Genomic DNA, 18,326 nt, shown 5'->3' with positions numbered 1-18,326 from the left:
GTTTTAATGTAGCATCTTTAAGGTAGCTCACCATTAGTGAGCAAATGCAGATGAAATCAGAGAGGCTTTCTACCTTTACAGATGGCTGCAAACCTCTCCCACAAAGTCTGTGGTGAAAAATATTAGCACCTCTTATGAACTGGGTGGTGAAAAGATGCAATGAAATGCTTTCAGTGTCCACTTCTGGGCTTCCCAGTACAAGAGAGATGGAAAGAGTCCAGTGAAGGGCCAAGATGATTAAGGGACTGGAGCATCTCATAAGAGAAACAGCTGAGAGCTGGGACTGTTCAGCCTGGAGAAGAGAAGGCTCAGGGGGGATCTTACAATGTATATAAGTATCTGAAGGGAAGGTGCAACAAAGACTGAGCCAGGCTTCGCTGCCAAAGGCCACACCTTTCAGTGGTGCCCAGTGACTGGTAAGAGGAGATGGGCACAAACTGAAACACAGGTGGTTCCCTCTGACCATCAGGAAACACTTTTTTACTGTGAGGGTGACTGAGCACTGGCACAGGTTGTCTGTAGGGGTTGTGGCATCTCCTCCCTTGGAGATACTGGAAAGCCATTTGGACATGGTCCTGGGCAAGCAGCTCTAGATGGCCCTCCTTGAGCAGGGTTCTTGGACAAGATGATCACCAGAGGTGCCTTCCCATCTCTGTAATTCTGCTTTAGGAAAGGTCTCCTAAGTCAGTCTCAAAGAAGAGCTGTGGTCATGAGTGAGTGACCAGCCTTGCATCTGGTACTTGAAATGGCAGTGGGGAAGAACTGCTGCTGTCTGTGTTGGCTCTGTCTGGAGGCATCTTCTCTTTCCCTGTACCATCTATATTTGGAATTGTTAACTTTTTAGAAGTTCAGGCTTTCTCCCTACTCTAGTTCACTCAGAACTGGTTGATCTATCTTAAGGAATTCCACCAGAAGGAAAAAAATTATACCATGAATATACCTTCTTATTTTTATTTTCTTTTATGGTAGATCCTGCATAAGCAGAGCCAGAAAGGTCAGTCTTACCAGGTGGATGCTGAGGTACTGACCCATGATGTCCCCTACCATGATTATTTCTACACTGTAAACAGATACTGCATCAGCCGCACATCCAGTCACAAATGTCGATTACGGTGAGCCTGGGTGGTGCATGGTGGGAGGGGAGGAACCACGGCACATACATTGCGGGTTGATGACGTGTGCTTATCAAAAGATCAGCCAACAGCATGGAGAAGGTCAGCTTCCGTTAAAGTTGGGGATCTCTTCTGAAAAACAAGCTTGGCTTATTTCTTGTCACATGTATGCTGTATTTGGATCTCATTAATTCATTGAGAAACATTGACTCTGTGAGGTACAGAACTCATCTTCAAGAGTGAACTGAGTTCTGACCAGTCTTGAGTTTTCAAGTGCAGCTGGGTGAGTGGGATAAACTGGAATTACCTGTGATGTTTTATTATTGAGTTTACCAGATATCCTTGCTAAGGGTCTGCAGAGGAGGATGGTTTCACAGGAAGGTTCAGGGAAGCTGGATTGTACCTACTTTTGCAGGGAGGGTACTCAAGCAAGTCAGACTTCATCATGAAATTCTACCTAGATAGAGGAGTCTTAAAAGGCACTGGCCTTTCCTCTCCTATTTGTTGCAAACGTCTGCAGTGATCAAGTTCCATGTTCAGTGCATGTGTGTGACTTTCTGACTATGTGCTGTCTTTAGTAAGATCTTTTATCTCAAACTTCATCAGTACCCAGGAAAGGTAAGCAAGCCTGGATTTTATTCTACCTTATCTCAGGCTATAAAAGTGCTGATGGCTCCCTCTCTACTGGGAGAAGGGAGGAAAGGTCCTTGCACAACTGTTCTGGATGATTTTTTGAGTGAGTCATTCTTCCTCTTCAAGGGCTATATTTGTTTTATGAGACACATGGCAACACTAGGGTAAGAGCAAAATCCTAGGTTTCTTTATGGTGCACAGAGCACGCACATATAGAACAGAAGGTGCATGGTGGTGTTACAGCTGGCCTTATTATACTGCATTAAAATGGCTCAAAAACTGAAAGATGCTGTTTTGTTAGACTAGAAACAGAGGCTTGCATTGATTTGGATGATTATTTGAAAACGTGTTCTAGGACGTTCAGTGTTACTGACTTAAATCAAAACCACAGGCTTATCCTTTTGTCCTTTATGAAGTGTTTTGGAACTCATTCAGTTGTTAGAAGCAGCCCTCTGAAGCATTATTGATTAGCTTGACCTGGGGAATGCAAGGCAGGAATGTCACTTCCCCTCTGTCATGCTCACAGAAAGACATATTTTAATTTCTGTCTACTCAGGGTAGGATCTGAACACTTGGCGCATGTGTGGTGATAATGACTTTCACCTGCTGCTATTGAAGTCCCCATTGTAATATAAATACATCATGTGTACACATATGGAGGAAAAAGCAGGAGTTTATGATCTGAAAGCCTGAAGCCTATTTTAACTGTATGTCAAAATGAGAACACTTCAGTGGACAGAAATTCTCTGCTAGCCTGAGTCTGCAGGAAAACACTTCAAAACGTTTCCCATAATCGGAACATTCAGATCTCCTGAGGCTTTAGCTAGATATGTTGCATTTGCTACTGTCTGTCTCTTGCCTTGCTTCAGGGTACGTGCTGCCCAGGTGGAAAGCCAGGGCAGTTCCAGTTGATATTTCAGATTATGGACCTAAGAGTCCTAGAGATATCTGCCATCACTGTGCTGATAGAAGAGCACTCTTTCACTATTGCATTCTCTTTATTAGGGTTTCTGCAGAAGTGAAGTACAAGAAACAGCCTTGGGGCCTTGTCAAGTCTGTAATTGAGAAGAATACCTGGGGAGGAATACAGGAAAACTTCAAACAACTTGGTGAGGCATTTTCTTCCTTGTGCTGGAGTAAGGAGGCTACCTTTCCTATTTATGTTTTCACTTCTGTCAAACTTGACTCCTTAAAGAGTTGTTTGAAAAGGAAACACCGAAGGAATCTCTAAGTCAGAAGTTACTGTTGTCACTATATCTGCTAATTCCATGTAGAAGCAGCCCTGTAGCTTAGTGCTAATGGAGCTCTTGTATACTTTGTCATAACTGCTTTCAGAAGGAAACAGGAGGAGCAGCAGGAAAACTGTTACTCTCAACTGCATGTGCCTCTCAAGTATTTCCTTCACTGTGGGTATAAGAAGCAGTGGCACTTGGCAGGCTCCCTGTCTATGTCTGTTAACAGCCTGGCCAGCCACGGCTGCAGGCTCACAGTCTAACACAATTCCTAGTCTCAGTCTAACAGTGTCTTGAAGTGCTCTCCCCACTGCTGTCTAACTATCATTAAACAATCCTGCATAGGCTGAGTGTACACTGTATCTGAAAGTGTACTAAGGGCCCTCTAGCAAACAGGACAGGTAGTACAAGTCAAGGTGTAGTTACTGCCAACTACCTGCTTTAAGTTCATTTACTCCTCTTGCTGCCACCCTACACATCAGTACCAGGCTTTCCAGCTTTCTTTTTGAAAGTTCAGTAACCTTATTTTTTCCACTGCAGAATCAGATCTCCTAATGGAGGAATATGCAATTAATCAGTCTATAGAAGACTCTGGAAAATTAGTTGCCCTGAGACGAAGACGGCGCACTTTACACCGGAGTCTGGCAGAATCACTTCCCAAACGCTCTTCCCAACACTCCTCTGGTGACATGGGAATAGAGTCCCAGGGCATTATAATAGGTAGGAGTTTTTATATCAAGTGTTTTCCAAAAGGTGTGGTCAAGAAAGCTTAACACTTAAGCTAGTACAAGAGTAACGCTTGCGTGTATGTTACTCTCATTGTCTTTATCTAATTGGTTTGATAGCAAATGCTTTAGTTTGTTCAAGCTTGCATAAAATAGATTTGGAGCATGCATAGTCACTTTCATGATGAGTATCTCATGAAATCAATCTTTCTGTTGTTAAACAAAAAAACAATCAAAACCTAAAATGCTGCATTGTACCTGCATAGGATTGAAAATGAGATGGGATCAGAAAGAAATTTAACCTGACTTCTGTAAAGTTGCTGAAAAATTGCTTTTATTTCTTCAAATAACTGCACAGCCAATCCATGAGTTGATTAAACTTTGTCACTCCTCTCTGTCACCTCTTGGCCCTGTCATATTATTTTTTTTTTTCTTTTTATGTTAAGGAGTCTTTCCCATCTACTTCTGTAATTTCTGGGTCATTGAAGCATTTCTTGCAGTTCCACTGCCTCCAGGCATGACAGACTTGGCCACTAGCTGATACAGTATTAGCTACACCTGAAGAGGGGAGGAACATCCGTGCACTAAGGTGTGCCAGTGATGGATTTCATGACACAAGTTGAATTGTAAACACTGAAATAAGAACAAGTGCCCTTTCCTAAAGGGGGAAACAACACAGAGTATAGCACTGAGAAAATGTTTGGATCAACAGCATGTGTAATGGACTCTTTACCTAGCTGAGATTACTTCCTGATTACTTACCTTTGCTACTGCTGCTCCACCTTGTCAAGTGAGTGTGTCTGTCTCAGTATACACTACAACTTTCCTGTATGCCCTTTGTCCAGAGCAGGAAATGTGAATGTAAGGAATTGTTTTAGGAGAACAGGTAATGGTATTTAAAGACCAGTCTGCCTACAGTGGTAGGGGATCGCTGTTCAGTTTGGAAAGGACACACACACTTCCTCTCCCTCACTTGTGTCTGATCCCTGTTGCCTGACAGCTAGCAGATGGTCTTTCGAAAGGCTGTCATCAGGCCAATATATAAATCGAGCCAGTAAGGATGGGACAAGTTACAGGAGAGCTTGATTTGACACTGGTTGTCAGAAAGACTAACATGGGCAGGAGAAAAAGCAGAGAGCCACTGTGCAGCCTGTCTCTGCTCATTGTAACTAGCAGTGTATGTGCCTAATGAGTGCTAGTAATGGATGGACTGTAGCCTTCTCAGGTTATCTGGGTTTAATGTGAACATACCCCAGCGCTGCATTCTCCCCAGCATCCTTGGGTAGGGGGAATCATGCTCTAGTGGAAGAGCCTAACTGTCCAGCTGGATGTTGGAAATGACTGCAGAAAAGCCTTGGTGAATGGTGGAGATAATTCTGTGTACCCCCATGATGTTGTTATTTTCCATTAGAAGCTGTTGGGCTATTCTGTGTGAAATGCTGGGTACTGACATATATCTGCAAGCATCACTTAGGAATGTTCTTCAGTACTTCTTAACCTCCTTCTCTTCCATCCTCTATAGGAAGGAAAAGAGATGCTGTAAGTAGGACCACCACCATCATTGTAGCAATGAGTGTCTTGTAAGTACTGACTTGCATTAAAATGTGTCTTGACTCAAGCTCATCTTGGTCTTTATCTGTATTTGTTTGTATCTCACTTGCATGTTAACATTACATATAGCATGATAGATTCTGACACAAGTTGAATGGAGCACTCAGGTATAGGAGGGGAATGGATTGATTTAAGAAGCAACTCACAGAATGAAAATGCTGACTTGTCAAGTTAGTCTGCCTTGCAGGTTTACTTAGGCCTGATCCTATTAAAAAAAAAAAAGTCTAGAATGTACTTATTTTCTCCTAGAATGATTCTCTTTTCTTACCTGCTTTTAGCCCAGATCTTGTTTCTGAAGCATTGCAATTGAAATTGTTACGGGACTTGATTTTTGTTCTCTTCTCTCTACAGTTTGCTGCTCTTGGTCTTACTGAATATAACGCTGTTTCTCAAACTGTCGAAGATAGAGCATGCAGCTCAGTCCCTCTATCATGTCCAGCTTCAGGAAGAAAGCTCTCTGAAGTAAGTTGAATTTACAATCTTTCATTTCTTTCTTCGTCAGCTTATGTGAATCAGATCTAAAGAAATACATTTTGAACACTGGAACTCGGTGCTAAGTTTTCAAAAGCTGCTCTTCTGTGGTCTGTGCTGGTATCCAGTGACATGTCTGACTGCATCTTGTAGTAATAAATTTCTCCTTCGACAAGCTGTTTTTTGGGGGAGTGTTAACCTTAGCTTGCATTTATCACCCTACTGTGACTCATCTTCTGTGAATATCATAGTGCTGATCACAGAACCAAAGTGTTCGCTTCATACTGTGTGAACCAGTATGATCTCAAATGTAATGTTGAAGATTCATTTAGCTTTTTAGCCTCTTTCTGTGAGTCTCCTGCTAAATCTCCTCTCCCCCTCAAACTTCCGTGTTAGGTGCCTTTTGTATTCAGACACACGGGAGAGGCTCAGATGTTGCTTTCTCTCTTGAATACAGTGTCAGCAACAAGTTAAAAACTGTAACCTGATCCTGAGTATGGAAGTGGTGTGGTCACCTTCTTCATAAGAAAGATCTTCGCCTCTGAAATGTGAGAACTGACACTGTAGACATAATGTGAGCGCATTTGTTCTTGGTGACTGTTGTCTACAAAAGTCTGAGGCAGTATCTTTCAAACCAACAGGGATTGAAATTCAAATGCCGGTGTCTTTTTATGTGGCTTTTAGGAAAGGATGCTCTTAGCAATGGTAGAGCAATGGTGGCAAAGAGCAGTTGCTTTTAGAAAGGCATGAAGGTGCTTGTTTCATGTTTCTGATGTAATCACAATCTCTTTCAGCATATCCCCAGAAATGGTATCAAAAGAGGAGATCCCTCAGTATGATAAGGAACAGGTTAAACATGTGAAGGGAGTTTTGAGAGACTCAATTGAAATGCTTGAGCAGGTAGGTCTGCCAATCTTTCCTGGTGATATTCTTGTTTCTCAACAACTCCAGTTTTCTCTCGTATGCTATCATAGTTTTTGTCTGATGTTTTCTGGTGCTAACAGAAATTTTCATAACTCTTTGATCTCTTTTGTCCTAGGCTTGAATTTGGTACACAGGCAATGCTCATGTTTCTCACATTTTGGGTTGGGGTTGGGTTTTTTTGGACTAAGATTAAATGTTCATGTCAACTTTATTAAACCTGTCAAGTACCTGTATTGATGAGATGTGTTGATGCAGATTTGAATCATGACAAAGCAAAGACTGGAGTAGTTTGAAACAGATCCTCATTTCTAAGAAGACTCAAAACATAATATTAAGTATTTACCCACCTCATTGTGGGGGTTTTTCATTCAGGTTTATCCTGGCTTTTGCTCCCCACTACCCTTCTAGATATTGGGAAGAGCATAGCCTTGGTATCAATGGGCCACCTAATCTCTAGTGAAAAAGAAATATAATCTACAGACCGTATGTTTCTGAGAGGCTCCACAGCTACGGTGCTAATCCTCCTTCTCAGGAACTTGCACTTCCAGGCTCTTACATATGACAAACACTATGTAAAAAATGAAGTTACTGAATGCTGTTGTATGTCTCTGATCCTGAAGTCCAGGACTGGTAAACCCTAGGCTGAAATTTCAACTCAGTAAGTGAAGGACAGTAAATTCATATTCTGTTTTTTTATGTATAACCTATGAATGTTCTGATTTTAAGGGTTTTTTTTGTTAAATCTTAAAATGTGACAGAAGAAATTATTAGATTAGGAAAGCTGTGGGGGAGTTCACATACTGTACCTCTATCCATCACCAGTTTGCTCTGTGTTCTCCCACGCACTAAAGGAGGGTAGAAGAAACCATTTTTTTTTTATACTCCCTGTTCAGAGGTGTCTCTGCACACAAAATTGCTATTAATCTGTTAACCATTTTGATCACAACTCGAAAAAGCTGCTGAGTGCTGGAAATTTCACTGTAGAAATTAATTTCCTGTTTTCCATGCCATTTTTATTTTCTCTGCTTACTACCCAAACAGTTCCTAATTCTGAAGTGTTAAACTGCTTTTGGAACACAGTGTAAAAAAAAAAAAAAAAAAAAAACCACCCCCCAAAACCAAACCAAAACCCCGCCAAAAACCCAAAACAAAAAACCAAACCAACCAACCCCTTTTTTCTTTTTTTTAAGAAAAGTTGAGGATTCAACTACCTTTTTCATTTCAAATAACACTTTTGTCTGGAAGTTGTGACGCACCTGAGTGCCTATTACCTTGTTTTTTCTGAGGGTTGTCAATAATCTAAACTTGTTTTGTGCACCAAAATACATTGTGAGGGCTAGGTATTAAAAGAAAATTCATGCTTTGCTTTTATGTTCCTTGGAGTATTTGGTACAAACATTAACTGAGTAAAAATGAGTGGGATGGCTTCTCTTCCACACTAATGTCTGGCGAGGTGTTAAGACTTTATCATACTGGACTGTTAGTAATTATAAACTGTACAGAGTACAGCTGTTAGGACAGCACAGTAAGGCAACTGTTTCTAGAAACAGAGAGGAGGAAATTGCATGAAATCTTGAAAAGAGATGGAGGAGGGAGACAGTATTTCACTGATATCGCTCAACCATGCAGAGGACTAACAAGTAATTGATGGGGTGTGATGGTTGTATCTTCACAGCTCAAGATCTCCCTTTCCATGCTCCAAAGAAGCTTTGACCACTTGAACAGGACACAGAGTAGCAAGACTGAGAGTTAATACCCACATCAGCTTTCTGTTCAAGACATCAGAACAACAGATGTGTGTGAGGACTTGTGGGGTAGGGATTGTAACTGTCACCTTTGGACTCGTTACTATTTGGCTCAAAAGCTGCACGGAATAAAGGTTTCTGGAAGAAGTTGGGTTCTGCATTCCTGTAGCCTGGCCAGCTTTCTCTCCTTCCAGCCTTGTGTCCTGGGGAGTCTCATTTGCAAACAGTGCAGAGCTCTTGAATCCCATGGTGTGTGAGTGAGGACAGTTGTGCTGCTGGTGAACACATCTGCAGACTTCAGAGGAGGGGGGAACACCCTCAGCAGAGAGATGGGCTTGGCTTTAATGAAATCTCAGCTTTTTGTGTCAACTTAAAAAATAATTGTCCATGAGGAGTGTTTTGGAGAAAAAGAACAGGTAGTGGTTTCACAGCCACAGGATCTTTTATATGCTTTTTTTAGTCGTGGAGACCTTGTAAAACAAGACACCATCTTTAAGGATGAATATTTTTGAGATTAATTAACTAAACAGAAAAATGCTTGATAACGCTTTGCTAAATCTCTTGCATGCTGTGAGCTTTGGCAGCCTGCCTTCTGCCATATGTTTTTAGCTCTCCCAGAGAAATTTCAGCCCTTGGTATTTTCCCTCCGTCAAGAGCTGCTCTTCAGTTCTTTAGCATGGTGTGCCCACTGATGAAACACCTTTTCTTCTGGCTTCAAGCTTTTTTTTTTAAGCAGGTTGAGAGAAGGAAGATGAAACTTGAATTTAAGGGGAATGGCAGCGGCCGTCTGTGGTTGCAGGGTGGTGCTGGCTGGTGGGGTGCTTGGTCTGTCCAAGCAAACTGCTGAGCTCCTCGGTCTGCACCCTGAGGGGGGTGGTATGGGGGGCCTGGGCTGAAACCCTCCACGGGGCTAAAACATGGGCAGTGGGAAACTTTCCCAGCTGTGCCAGCCCTAAGGCTGGGGAGCAGCACAGATGCCCAGTCTGCAGAGGAGGGGGAAGGCGGGACTGGGCCAGGGCCTGTCCCCGGCGGCGGGACCCCGCGGTACCCCCATCGCAGCCACCTGTTGCACTGTCCCTTTAAGCCAGGTGCCACGGCGTCACGGGCAGTCCCGCCCCTCCCGCGCAGTCATTGGGCCGTTTGCCCGTCAGGTGGATGGGCCGGGGCCGGCGGGAGGGGTCCCTCACACCTCCGCGGCGGGGCGACGCCGGGGGCGCGGTTGGCCAATGGCGGCCGGGCTCTGCCGGAGGGGGCGGGGCCTCTGAAGGAGGCGGTGGCAGGCGCGAGGCACCTGCGGCGGAGGGAGGGAGGGGCGGAGCGAGCCGAGCCGCGTCCCCGGCCCGGCGGCGGCGGCGGCGGCGTATGAGGGCGGACGGCGATGGAGGAACCGCTCTGCTGCTGCGAGTACGTGGACCGGAGGGGCGAGAGGAACCACCTGGCGGCGTGTTGCTGCGACTGCGAGGACCTGGATGAGGGCTGCGAGAGGTAACGGCGCCGGGACCCCGCCGGGAACCCCCCTTCCTGGCTCGGGGATCCTCCGCGGGAAGCCGGGCTGCCGCCCTGAGGGGAGGGGGAGCTGCGCGCCGCTTCTTTGCGGGGCAACTTGACGGGAGAGACGCGGGTGAGGCTGCGGGAGCGGGACGGGGACAGGGGAAGGGCCCCGGGTGGCCGCCTGCTAGCCGGCGGCTCCGCTTCCCGCCCTAACAGGTGGCTGACGTGCAAATCCCTGCCGCCGGGGGCTCTGGAAAGAATCGCCGACACCGTCGCGGACCGGGTGCGGGTCCCTTGGTTCGCTGGAGCCGTGAAGATCAAGGTCAGCCTCGTGCCGCCCCTCGTTCTGCTGCCCGTCTTCCTCCACGTCGCGGCTCTGCACTTCCTGCTGGGGCTCGTCATCTTGACCTCTCTGCCCGTGGTCGTGCTGTGGTATTACTACCTCACCCACAGGAGGAAGGAGCGGACTCTCTTCTTCTTGAGCTTGGGGCTCTTCTCCTTGGGCTACATGTACTATGTGTTTCTCCAGGAGGTGGTTCCCCGAGGACACGTGGGGCATTCCCAAGTGGTGGCTCTCACCGGTGGGTTAATTCTGATGCTGGCAGCCCTGTCTCGAGCCAAGAAAGATCCCGGCTACCTTCCCATCCCAGTGAGCGACGAGAAGTCACGACGGGGTTTGTCCAACAAAGGTGTCAGAGGGAGCTCCAACGGGCTCCACGGCGTCACCCCCTCGGGAGCTGCCGGCGGTCGGGCTGTGAATGGGGAGACCAAAGGCTACTCCAGGGTGTCAGCAGAGGAGCCAGAAGGTGTGAAAAAGGACTGGTGCACGAAATGCCAGCTGGTCAGACCAGCCCGAGCAGGGCACTGCCGGCTTTGTGGCAAGTGTGTAAGGAGACTGGACCATCACTGTGTCTGGTAGGTCTCGTACTGCTGAGGTTACAGGTGTGTTCTCACTCTGTCTTCCCTCTCCCCTTTTTAAACTTAGGTGTTTTTTTTTTACAGTCCCTCTAAAACGGAGTTGCTTTTGTTACCTGTGAGACCTAGTAACATTCTTTAAAATGGCAAATACAAATTTACCATTTTAAAGAACAATTTAAACAGATTTGTTTATTTAAGTGGGTTGACCTGATAGCTGGTAACTTCTAATAGCTATAAGCATCCTTCAGAACTGCCTTTGGTTCTTTGGGGGTTTTTTTTGTTGTTTTCTTTTTAATTTTTTCTTAAGACTTGGTCCATGGAGCGCTAGGAATCCTGCAGTTAACTTGCATTAGTGCTGTCCTGGGGAAGGGAACCCGCTCCTGCCTGTGTGAATGGAACCAAGGAGCAGTAGGGTATCTCAACAAAGGATATGATACTTGGTAAAAGTTTGAGGCAAACGGTCTACCACCTATACCCTACTGGTCTGTTGACTTCTGCCTGTAACTTTTCTATAAAAACCTTCTCTGAACTGTTTCAAAGCTCTTTCCCTGCATTGTGTAGAAGCACCTTGGAAATTAGGTTCTCTGACAGCTGGGGGAGGGAGGAAGAAAGAGAAGCTGGTTTCTTATCTTTTTAAGCAAAATAATCTCTTCTTTCCTTTTGGAGGATTAACAGCTGTGTAGGGGAGCAGAACCACCAAGCGTTCATCCTTGCACTCTCCTTCTTCATGCTCACCTCTGTGTATGGGATTACACTGACCCTGCACACCGTCTGTAGGGGCCGAACTCCATTTCTGGCACTGTTCTACTGCCCCGGGGCCTACTCTGACTACAGGTGAGACATCTGTCTGGGAGGGAGCTGGGGTGGGCACAGGCTTGGTCAGGCAGCTTAGCTCCTTTTCCTCATTCTGTGCTCTAGGCCAGCACTGTTGGCCATCAAACCTGACTGAAAAGTGCTCACTAATAAGCTCTGGAAAGTAGGGATGCATTACTGCTTTTGCCAAGGTGGTGAACCTGAGACTTGGAGAGAGCTCACTGTTTATTTGGAAAAAGTTGCTGGAAGAGCTGGGATTTGAAGGCTTTACTGTGACCTATAGAGATACACCCTTAAATATCTTTGCCCCCAGATGTAGGTAACAGTCTGACAGTCTGGAGTCCGTGTGCTGTCTCTCCCTCTCATCCCTCGCTGTTCATCTAGTGACTGTCCCTCTGAGTTTTCTGTTTAGAACAGGCTGTTAATATGCCTTGTCTGGCGGGGAGGGAGGTGGGAAGTGTTGGACGTGAGTTCAGAGACTGGTGCTACTGCTGATGGGCAGAGTGTGCCAGCACAAGTGACTCCACCTTCTTCTGTGCTCCATTTTGTGATCTATCGAGTGCAAGCATCGTGGTGTCCTTAAATAAGGACCGAGTACCTTTACAACAGTAAGAGTAAAGAGCTAGGGAGAGTGATAGCAATATGCAAGAGAAGCTCTGATAGCACTAAAAGCTCTCATTGAGTCCTGAAGCTTTCATTTTGAGAAAGCCTTTAAGGATTATCCGGTGAAAGCAGCAAAGTGAGATCACTAGATGTAGACAGGGATTTGAAAGGATAGTGATTACCAGGGAAAGTCACTCCAAAGCAGCTGCTCCAAAACTAAATGGCTTCCTTCCCATCTTTTTCCCTGCTGCCAGCTCTGCTCTGTCGTTCACCTGTGTGTGGTACTGTGCCATTGTAACAGCTGGCATGGGATACATCCTCCTTATCCAGCTGTTGAACATCAGCTACAACGTGACCGAGAGGGAAGCTCGGCTGGCTCTGCGGGACAACACTGGGCGCAGGCTCCTGGGTGGGTTAGTGATAGACACTGGCCAGTATAACAGGGGTTTCCTGTGCAACTGGGGCCATTTCTTGAGCCTGGGGTCTTCTCCTCCACAGCGCTCTGCTGAAGATATCGTGTGACACCCCTCTTTCTGCAGATGACGTTGACTGACTCTTTAGGAGGGGAATGGCCCCTTCCCCTCAGACTCCCTCCTCCCACACCCTTCCTTTGTGGTCGGTGTAGGGGCTGCCAACCCCATCACCAACAACATCCTGGGCAGAACGGTTCTTCACGTGCTGTCAGCCAGCAATAGGATGCAGGAAGCAGTAAGCCATATGCACAAACCTGGAGAAGGAGCCTGCTGCCTTTTTCCACTGTGGGGAAAATTCGTGCAGTTCAGCTCAGCAGGAAGAAGAGCACAAGGTTTTGAGAACTTGAGTTTTCATTAGGTGTGAACCCTGGCATCAAGAGGAACCTGCTGTTGGACTTCAGAGCGTGTGTTTGTTCCGGCAAAGGTGAAGGAATCCCTGGCTCATATCTACGTGTGACATTTCAGAGATGTCAGGAGGGTGAACTTCTTGTGCAGATAGCAGATGGACCGCCACAGGAGCCGGGCTCTTTGGCTAAAAGAGAGAGTCTAGGCAGTCGCTGAGCAGCTCCCTCCTCTCTGGTGCATTTTTTTTTTTTTCTCTATTTTATTCCACCCAGCTGTATACATGCTTACATTAAGTGCCTTTGTGAGCAACATTCCTGTAGGGCTTTAAGATCCCTTTGCCCTTTTGACCCCTACAGTTGTTATTCCATCCCCATCTGTCTGAGAAGACACTGTCCTCTTCGATCTCATTGTTCTTCCTGCAAGCTGAGACTGTGCTGGTTTGAATGCTTCACTCACGTTGCTCAAAGTCTTTCTGCTCTGATTATGGGTTGGGACATGAGACAGCAGGCAAACATACCAAGCAAGGAGGAGAGGCTTTGAAGCAACATGTAACAGTGGACTCTGAGGGGAAAACAAGAGTGCTGTTGTGTTACTGTAGCTTTATGGAAACTACCTTCCTCCCTCCCTCCATAGGAGAAGCAGTCTGTGGGAGTGTAGAGAATTCTAACAGCATTTTTGGTAGGTAGCATCTCGGTAGGTTGTGTTGCTGATAACAGTGATTCTGTTTCCTCTCCACCTAGTCACTGTGGAGCTGCCTGACTGTAGATCTGTTTTCTCAAGCCGGGAAGCCAAAGAAAAGTTTAGTCTCTGCATACGTAGGGAGAGGATGTGTTGGAGCTATCTGGTTTTGGGATCAGTGACTTGCACTGGCAGGTGAATGAACGTGTTAAACGTTCTCTGCAAGAATGCCACTTGTTCCTCAGCAGCCTGCAACTGTATTTTTGCCTGGACTTGGCCTTCAGCTGAAATCACAAGGTTTTGGTGGTGGTGATGATTTCTGGGGTTTGTGGATGGGGTATTTCTTGTTGCTTATTGTTTAAACCCTTTGTGTATGTGTTTGGCCCTGCAATAATCTTAAAGGTCTGGCTGGAAAAGCCTGGGACCGTGGCATAAGAGTTACAGGTTGGGCCCAAGATACAGGAGGAGAGAGAAGAGCCTTGTCATAGCCATAGATGTTTTTAAATATGTGTGCGGTGGGCACAGACCGTACCTACCCCTGACTCTGCTTGTGTGGCAGGTGGCTGGGGGATGTTGGTCAGGTGATGCAAATTCCCTGTGCATTACCTCTGACACACGTGATGGATGCTGTGTGATGCCAAAATGTGGCAGAGTTAGAGGAGTGTCCCCTGAGATCCCTGCTGGATTTGGTGTGTGTGCTCCTGATTACGTGTCCCAGTTTAAGGCCAAGACCGTGTCCCTCTTGGCACTGTTTGGTTTCCTCAAGCAGCACTTTCTATAACGAGCAGATAATTGAGGAGCAGCTGCCCTCGGAATGGGGCTGTGCAGGAAAAGTTACCGAATATTCTTTATTTCTTCTTACCCCTTTTCAGGGTGCAATCTTTTATAAGGAGGTAAAGGGGACACTGCTCTCTCTTTCTGCCTCTGACCAAACACTAAGAGGTTCCTGACCACTTCCCTGGCCCTAGTGTGAAAAAAGGCACCCAGCTGGACTGTGCCAACTGTTCCTCTGTGACCTTCTGACTGGAGCTTGGAGCCTGACACTAGGAGTTTAAATTCACACAAAGACCTCACCTCCACGTTGAGTGGTCTGTAAATGTTTCCATGGCTCATTTTGTGGTGCCTGCTGAGATGAACTGGAGCCTGGCAACCCTGGAGACAAGGATGCTGTGGGCTAGTGGGTTTGTGATCATCTCAGGTCTCATCCTGCTGGGGCTTGGGAAGATGAAGGTAGAATGACCTCCTGGGCTGAACGAACCCCTTCAGTGGAGGTAGTCAACCTCTTCTGTCCCGTGAGTTACACGTGTAGAAATCAATCACATGCCTGTGAGCTGAGCAAGCTTTGGGAGCGTTTACAGGTTTGAGAGAAGCAGTTTCTCAGAGTCCTGCTACTCCTGGCTGGGAGAAAGCAGAGCAGAACAGATCGCCAATCACTTACCTGGCAGTGCCTCACCCTGTTGTGCTCACTTTCTCCCACAGGCAGAGCTTGGTTCCTACTTTGCAGCCTGCCTCTCCGTGTAATCTTGTCTCTTAGTGAGATTTCATGTGAGCTGCTTACACTGAGACTCAGCGGTGTGCTCCCAGGCAGCATGGGCTTTGCGGTGCAGATTAGGAACAAAGGACCTTGGAATCATGTAACTGTTCCACACCTTGGACAAGCCCACCCTAATATAGTGGGGGTAAAGTGCTGAAGTAAATTTTATTTTTCCACTTGCTCCAGAGGGAACTGGAACCACTAAGGACATTCAGGTTGCAAGGTGGGGTTGTTTTAGGAGCAGAATGCAGTGCTGATTCCCCAGTGAACAGGAAGTTCATGTGGCTGTCATCTGCATAGCAGTGGTGACTTTCTTTAAGGACATGGGTTTTGTTTACCATCCTGGCTGCTTCCTGAGAGGATTTACCTTGTGAATGCCTTGGGAGATGGGAAACATAAAGTAACAGCATATCTAAAAGGGTGGAAGTGTTGGGAGCTTCAGATGCTCCGTACTTTGGAGCTCTCCTTTCACTATCCCTGAGAATTAGCAAGAAGCTTTTGAAGGGTAACAGTCCTTTTGAGCTCACAGCAAGGGCAGACTGTTGTGATCTCTTGTGCACTAAAGGACGATTTCTGAGTGTTCTCTTGCTGAACTTGTTACTGGCCACACTAGTAGAAAAAAGTGAAAATCTAGGCGGAAAGAGTCAGTCCTCAGGCTCACTGTGTTAGTCACTGCTTAGATCCACACTGCCCAGGTGTGGGAGCAGGCTGCATTTCACAGGTGACCTGTGGTCGTGTGCGTGGCCTTGAGGCAAGGACCAGTGTCTGGCCTGTAAAACTGTGTGCAGAAAACAGCACCCTGCTGGCCCTTGAACAGTTTTCACTGTGACAGAAGAGAGGACCCAGAGCTGGTCAGAAGCAGGGAAGGATTTTGGTAATAGATGTTTCTCTGCCCAGACTTAGAAATCGGTTTACCCTGCTTTAACCTTGACCTTTTAAGTGGCATTTGTTGTTTCACAAATAGTGTGGACTTCTGCAGCCCAGAGCAACTCTTTATGGGGCCGGGTTCTGATGTTGCTGATGTATTGTTAAACCTGCCGTGTCCAAACACCAGCACCCTGCTGTTTGGTGACTGTCCTGACAACTGTGCACCGTTAGATAAACCCTGTAAATGATGGCTTGCCACTCTTTAACTTTGTCTTCTTACATCATGCTTTGTCGTAGGCAAGTCACAGGTCCCCACATCAACTGTTCCTCTGTGTAACTTGTCCTCAAATGACAAAAGTCACTGGTGAGCCTGAGCTGGCACTGCTTGTGACTCCTAATCACATTTCAGCCTTCATGCTATGATGGTGCTTTTTTTTTTCTTTTAAGTAGGTTGCTTTCAAGTGTCTTAACGAAACCATTTGCTGTAAAATATCTTCTGAAGATAAAATGGATACTGCCTCACTGCCTAATGTCTTAATAATGTGCTTGTTTTCTTCCTTCTATATGAATGTGTATTGCCTCATTAGGGCAGGAAGCATGTGTGATTATGGATGTGTTTTCCTGTATTGCTTTCAGTGAAGAAATCTACAGTATCCTAGGATTTTGTTCCACTATCAGGATGTTTGTACAGCAAAAATCTTTCTGCGGACAGGTGAGGTTCTTTCTGAAATGCAGGAATTCAGCCTCCCAGGACCTTGTCCCTGTGGCACTCCTCTAATGATAACGTGAAGAATGATGGGCTCTGGAAGAACTCTCTGCTTTGGAGAATGGGGTGTTTTTGTTTGGGTTGTTTTTTTTTTCACCCTAAGCTTTAGGAAGAAACTCTGTGAAACGTATTTGTGAGCTTTGTTGAAAGGACCAGTGTGTGTGGTTTTGTGTCCATTTTGCATCACTTCAGTGTTTCCAAATGGATGCAATTCTGAATTGAAATAAACTATTAGAAATGATCTGTGGAGTGGCCTGTTGATTTATGCCAGAGCACTCAGCCAGGTCAAATGACCAAAAGCTGCATTAATCTCATGGCTATTCAGCTGTGGGCTGGATTTAGGAACAAGGGAGCAACAGGATAAGGAGAAGTTGGGAAATGAGTGTTCTTCCAGATCTGCAAAAGTTTGACCTTTGGGTTTGTTGGTGTTGGGATGAAACGGAGACCTGCTGGCAGTCCTCACCACCCTGTAAACTAGGGATATTCCCCCTGCAGTGAGGATTTGAATTGGGATCTTGCTTCCTACAAGCAGTCCATTATCAGCGTCTGATCAGGTTCCTAGCTTTTTTGTCCAGTGTCTTGCTTTCCCTCCTACATGATACATCCAGAACCCTAAAAAGAAATTATTTCTTTAAACCCTCTTCATGTTTGGAAATGATGTGGATATTCTCTGTGCAGACAGTGAGAAGAGATGTAGCCTTTGATTCTGTTGGTATCTTGGGACATCTGCTGAAAGGCAAGATGATTTTTAATGAGTAGAATCACAGGTGCCTTTGTTCCCAAAGCTCTGCTTTGATTTGCTTGGGTGGCACTGCTGTCTGCTGCTCAGCTCTTACTCTTTGAAGATTACTTTGTGCTTGCTGATAACAAGGACCTTGCAGTAAGCAGCGAGCCAGGTTTGTAGTTAGGTGAGTGTGGTGTGTGCAGAAAGGTGTCAGACTTCCAACACGCCAGCAGCCACCAGCTTCATTAACTCTGGTGCTGCTGTTGGGGGCACAGGAGACTGCTGTCTCTCCTCAGCTTTTATTTTTTTTCCTCCTTATTGCTTGCCATGTTGCCCCTGCACAGCACAAGCGTGTCTGGAGTGGCAGCTCATGTGCTGGGGCTGGTGTCCGTAACGAGTAACAGGTTTGTGAAGGTGGGAGTTGTGGATCAGGGTGGTCCATGGACCCTTCCGAGGCTAACGACTGTCCCCAGCTAGTCTTGTTTGTCGGGGGGGTGCAGAGGAAATTGTTTAATACTTCCAGCACTGTTTCAAGTCCAGTTTGAGCCAGTCCTGGGAGACTTTGAAAAGACTGGTGTACAGATTTACTGAGAAGAAGATATTTCTGTGGTCAAGGTTGTTGGGAAAGCATGTAAGAACTCTGGAGGGCAGGTGTCAACAG

At 46.1% G+C, this 18,326-nt stretch overlaps 2 protein-coding genes across 7 annotated transcripts in view; both read left to right on the top strand.

Annotated features, from left to right (window-relative positions):
- Window positions 1–8,840, top strand: part of GRAMD1C (GRAM domain containing 1C) — a 56,085-nt gene extending 47,245 nt beyond the window's left edge. For 2 of the 6 annotated variants that reach the window (XM_074927990.1, XM_074928009.1), the window contains exons 12-18: window positions 970–1,112; window positions 2,751–2,854; window positions 3,518–3,697; window positions 5,225–5,282; window positions 5,665–5,775; window positions 6,579–6,684; window positions 8,384–8,839. In XM_074927990.1, the coding sequence (XP_074784091.1) occupies window positions 970–1,112; window positions 2,751–2,854; window positions 3,518–3,697; window positions 5,225–5,282; window positions 5,665–5,775; window positions 6,579–6,684; window positions 8,384–8,461 (780 nt within the window). In that variant the 3' untranslated portion in view covers window positions 8,462–8,839. Of the gene's footprint in view, window positions 1–969; window positions 1,113–2,750; window positions 2,855–3,517; window positions 3,698–4,148; window positions 4,559–5,224; window positions 5,283–5,664; window positions 5,776–6,578; window positions 6,685–8,383 lie in introns of those variants that run through there. The other 4 variants (XM_074928019.1, XM_074928026.1, XM_074928000.1 and 1 more) reach the window with 3 other exon arrangements.
- Window positions 8,841–9,831: 991 nt separating this feature from the next.
- ZDHHC23 (zDHHC palmitoyltransferase 23) lies at window positions 9,832–17,164 on the top strand. Its single transcript, XM_074927979.1, has 4 exons — window positions 9,832–9,938; window positions 10,161–10,859; window positions 11,529–11,696; window positions 12,533–17,164. Exons 1-4 carry the CDS (start codon window positions 9,832–9,834, stop codon window positions 12,798–12,800), a joined length of 1,242 nt encoding a protein of 413 aa, XP_074784080.1. The 3' UTR covers window positions 12,801–17,164.
- Window positions 17,165–18,326: the final 1,162 nt, after the last annotated feature.

The sequence above is a fragment of the Athene noctua genome, chromosome 1, assembly GCF_965140245.1.
Source record: "Athene noctua chromosome 1, bAthNoc1.hap1.1, whole genome shotgun sequence".
In the NCBI taxonomy this organism is placed as follows: domain Eukaryota; kingdom Metazoa; phylum Chordata; class Aves; order Strigiformes; family Strigidae; genus Athene; species Athene noctua.
This window is presented reverse-complemented; position numbering and strand designations above follow the sequence as displayed.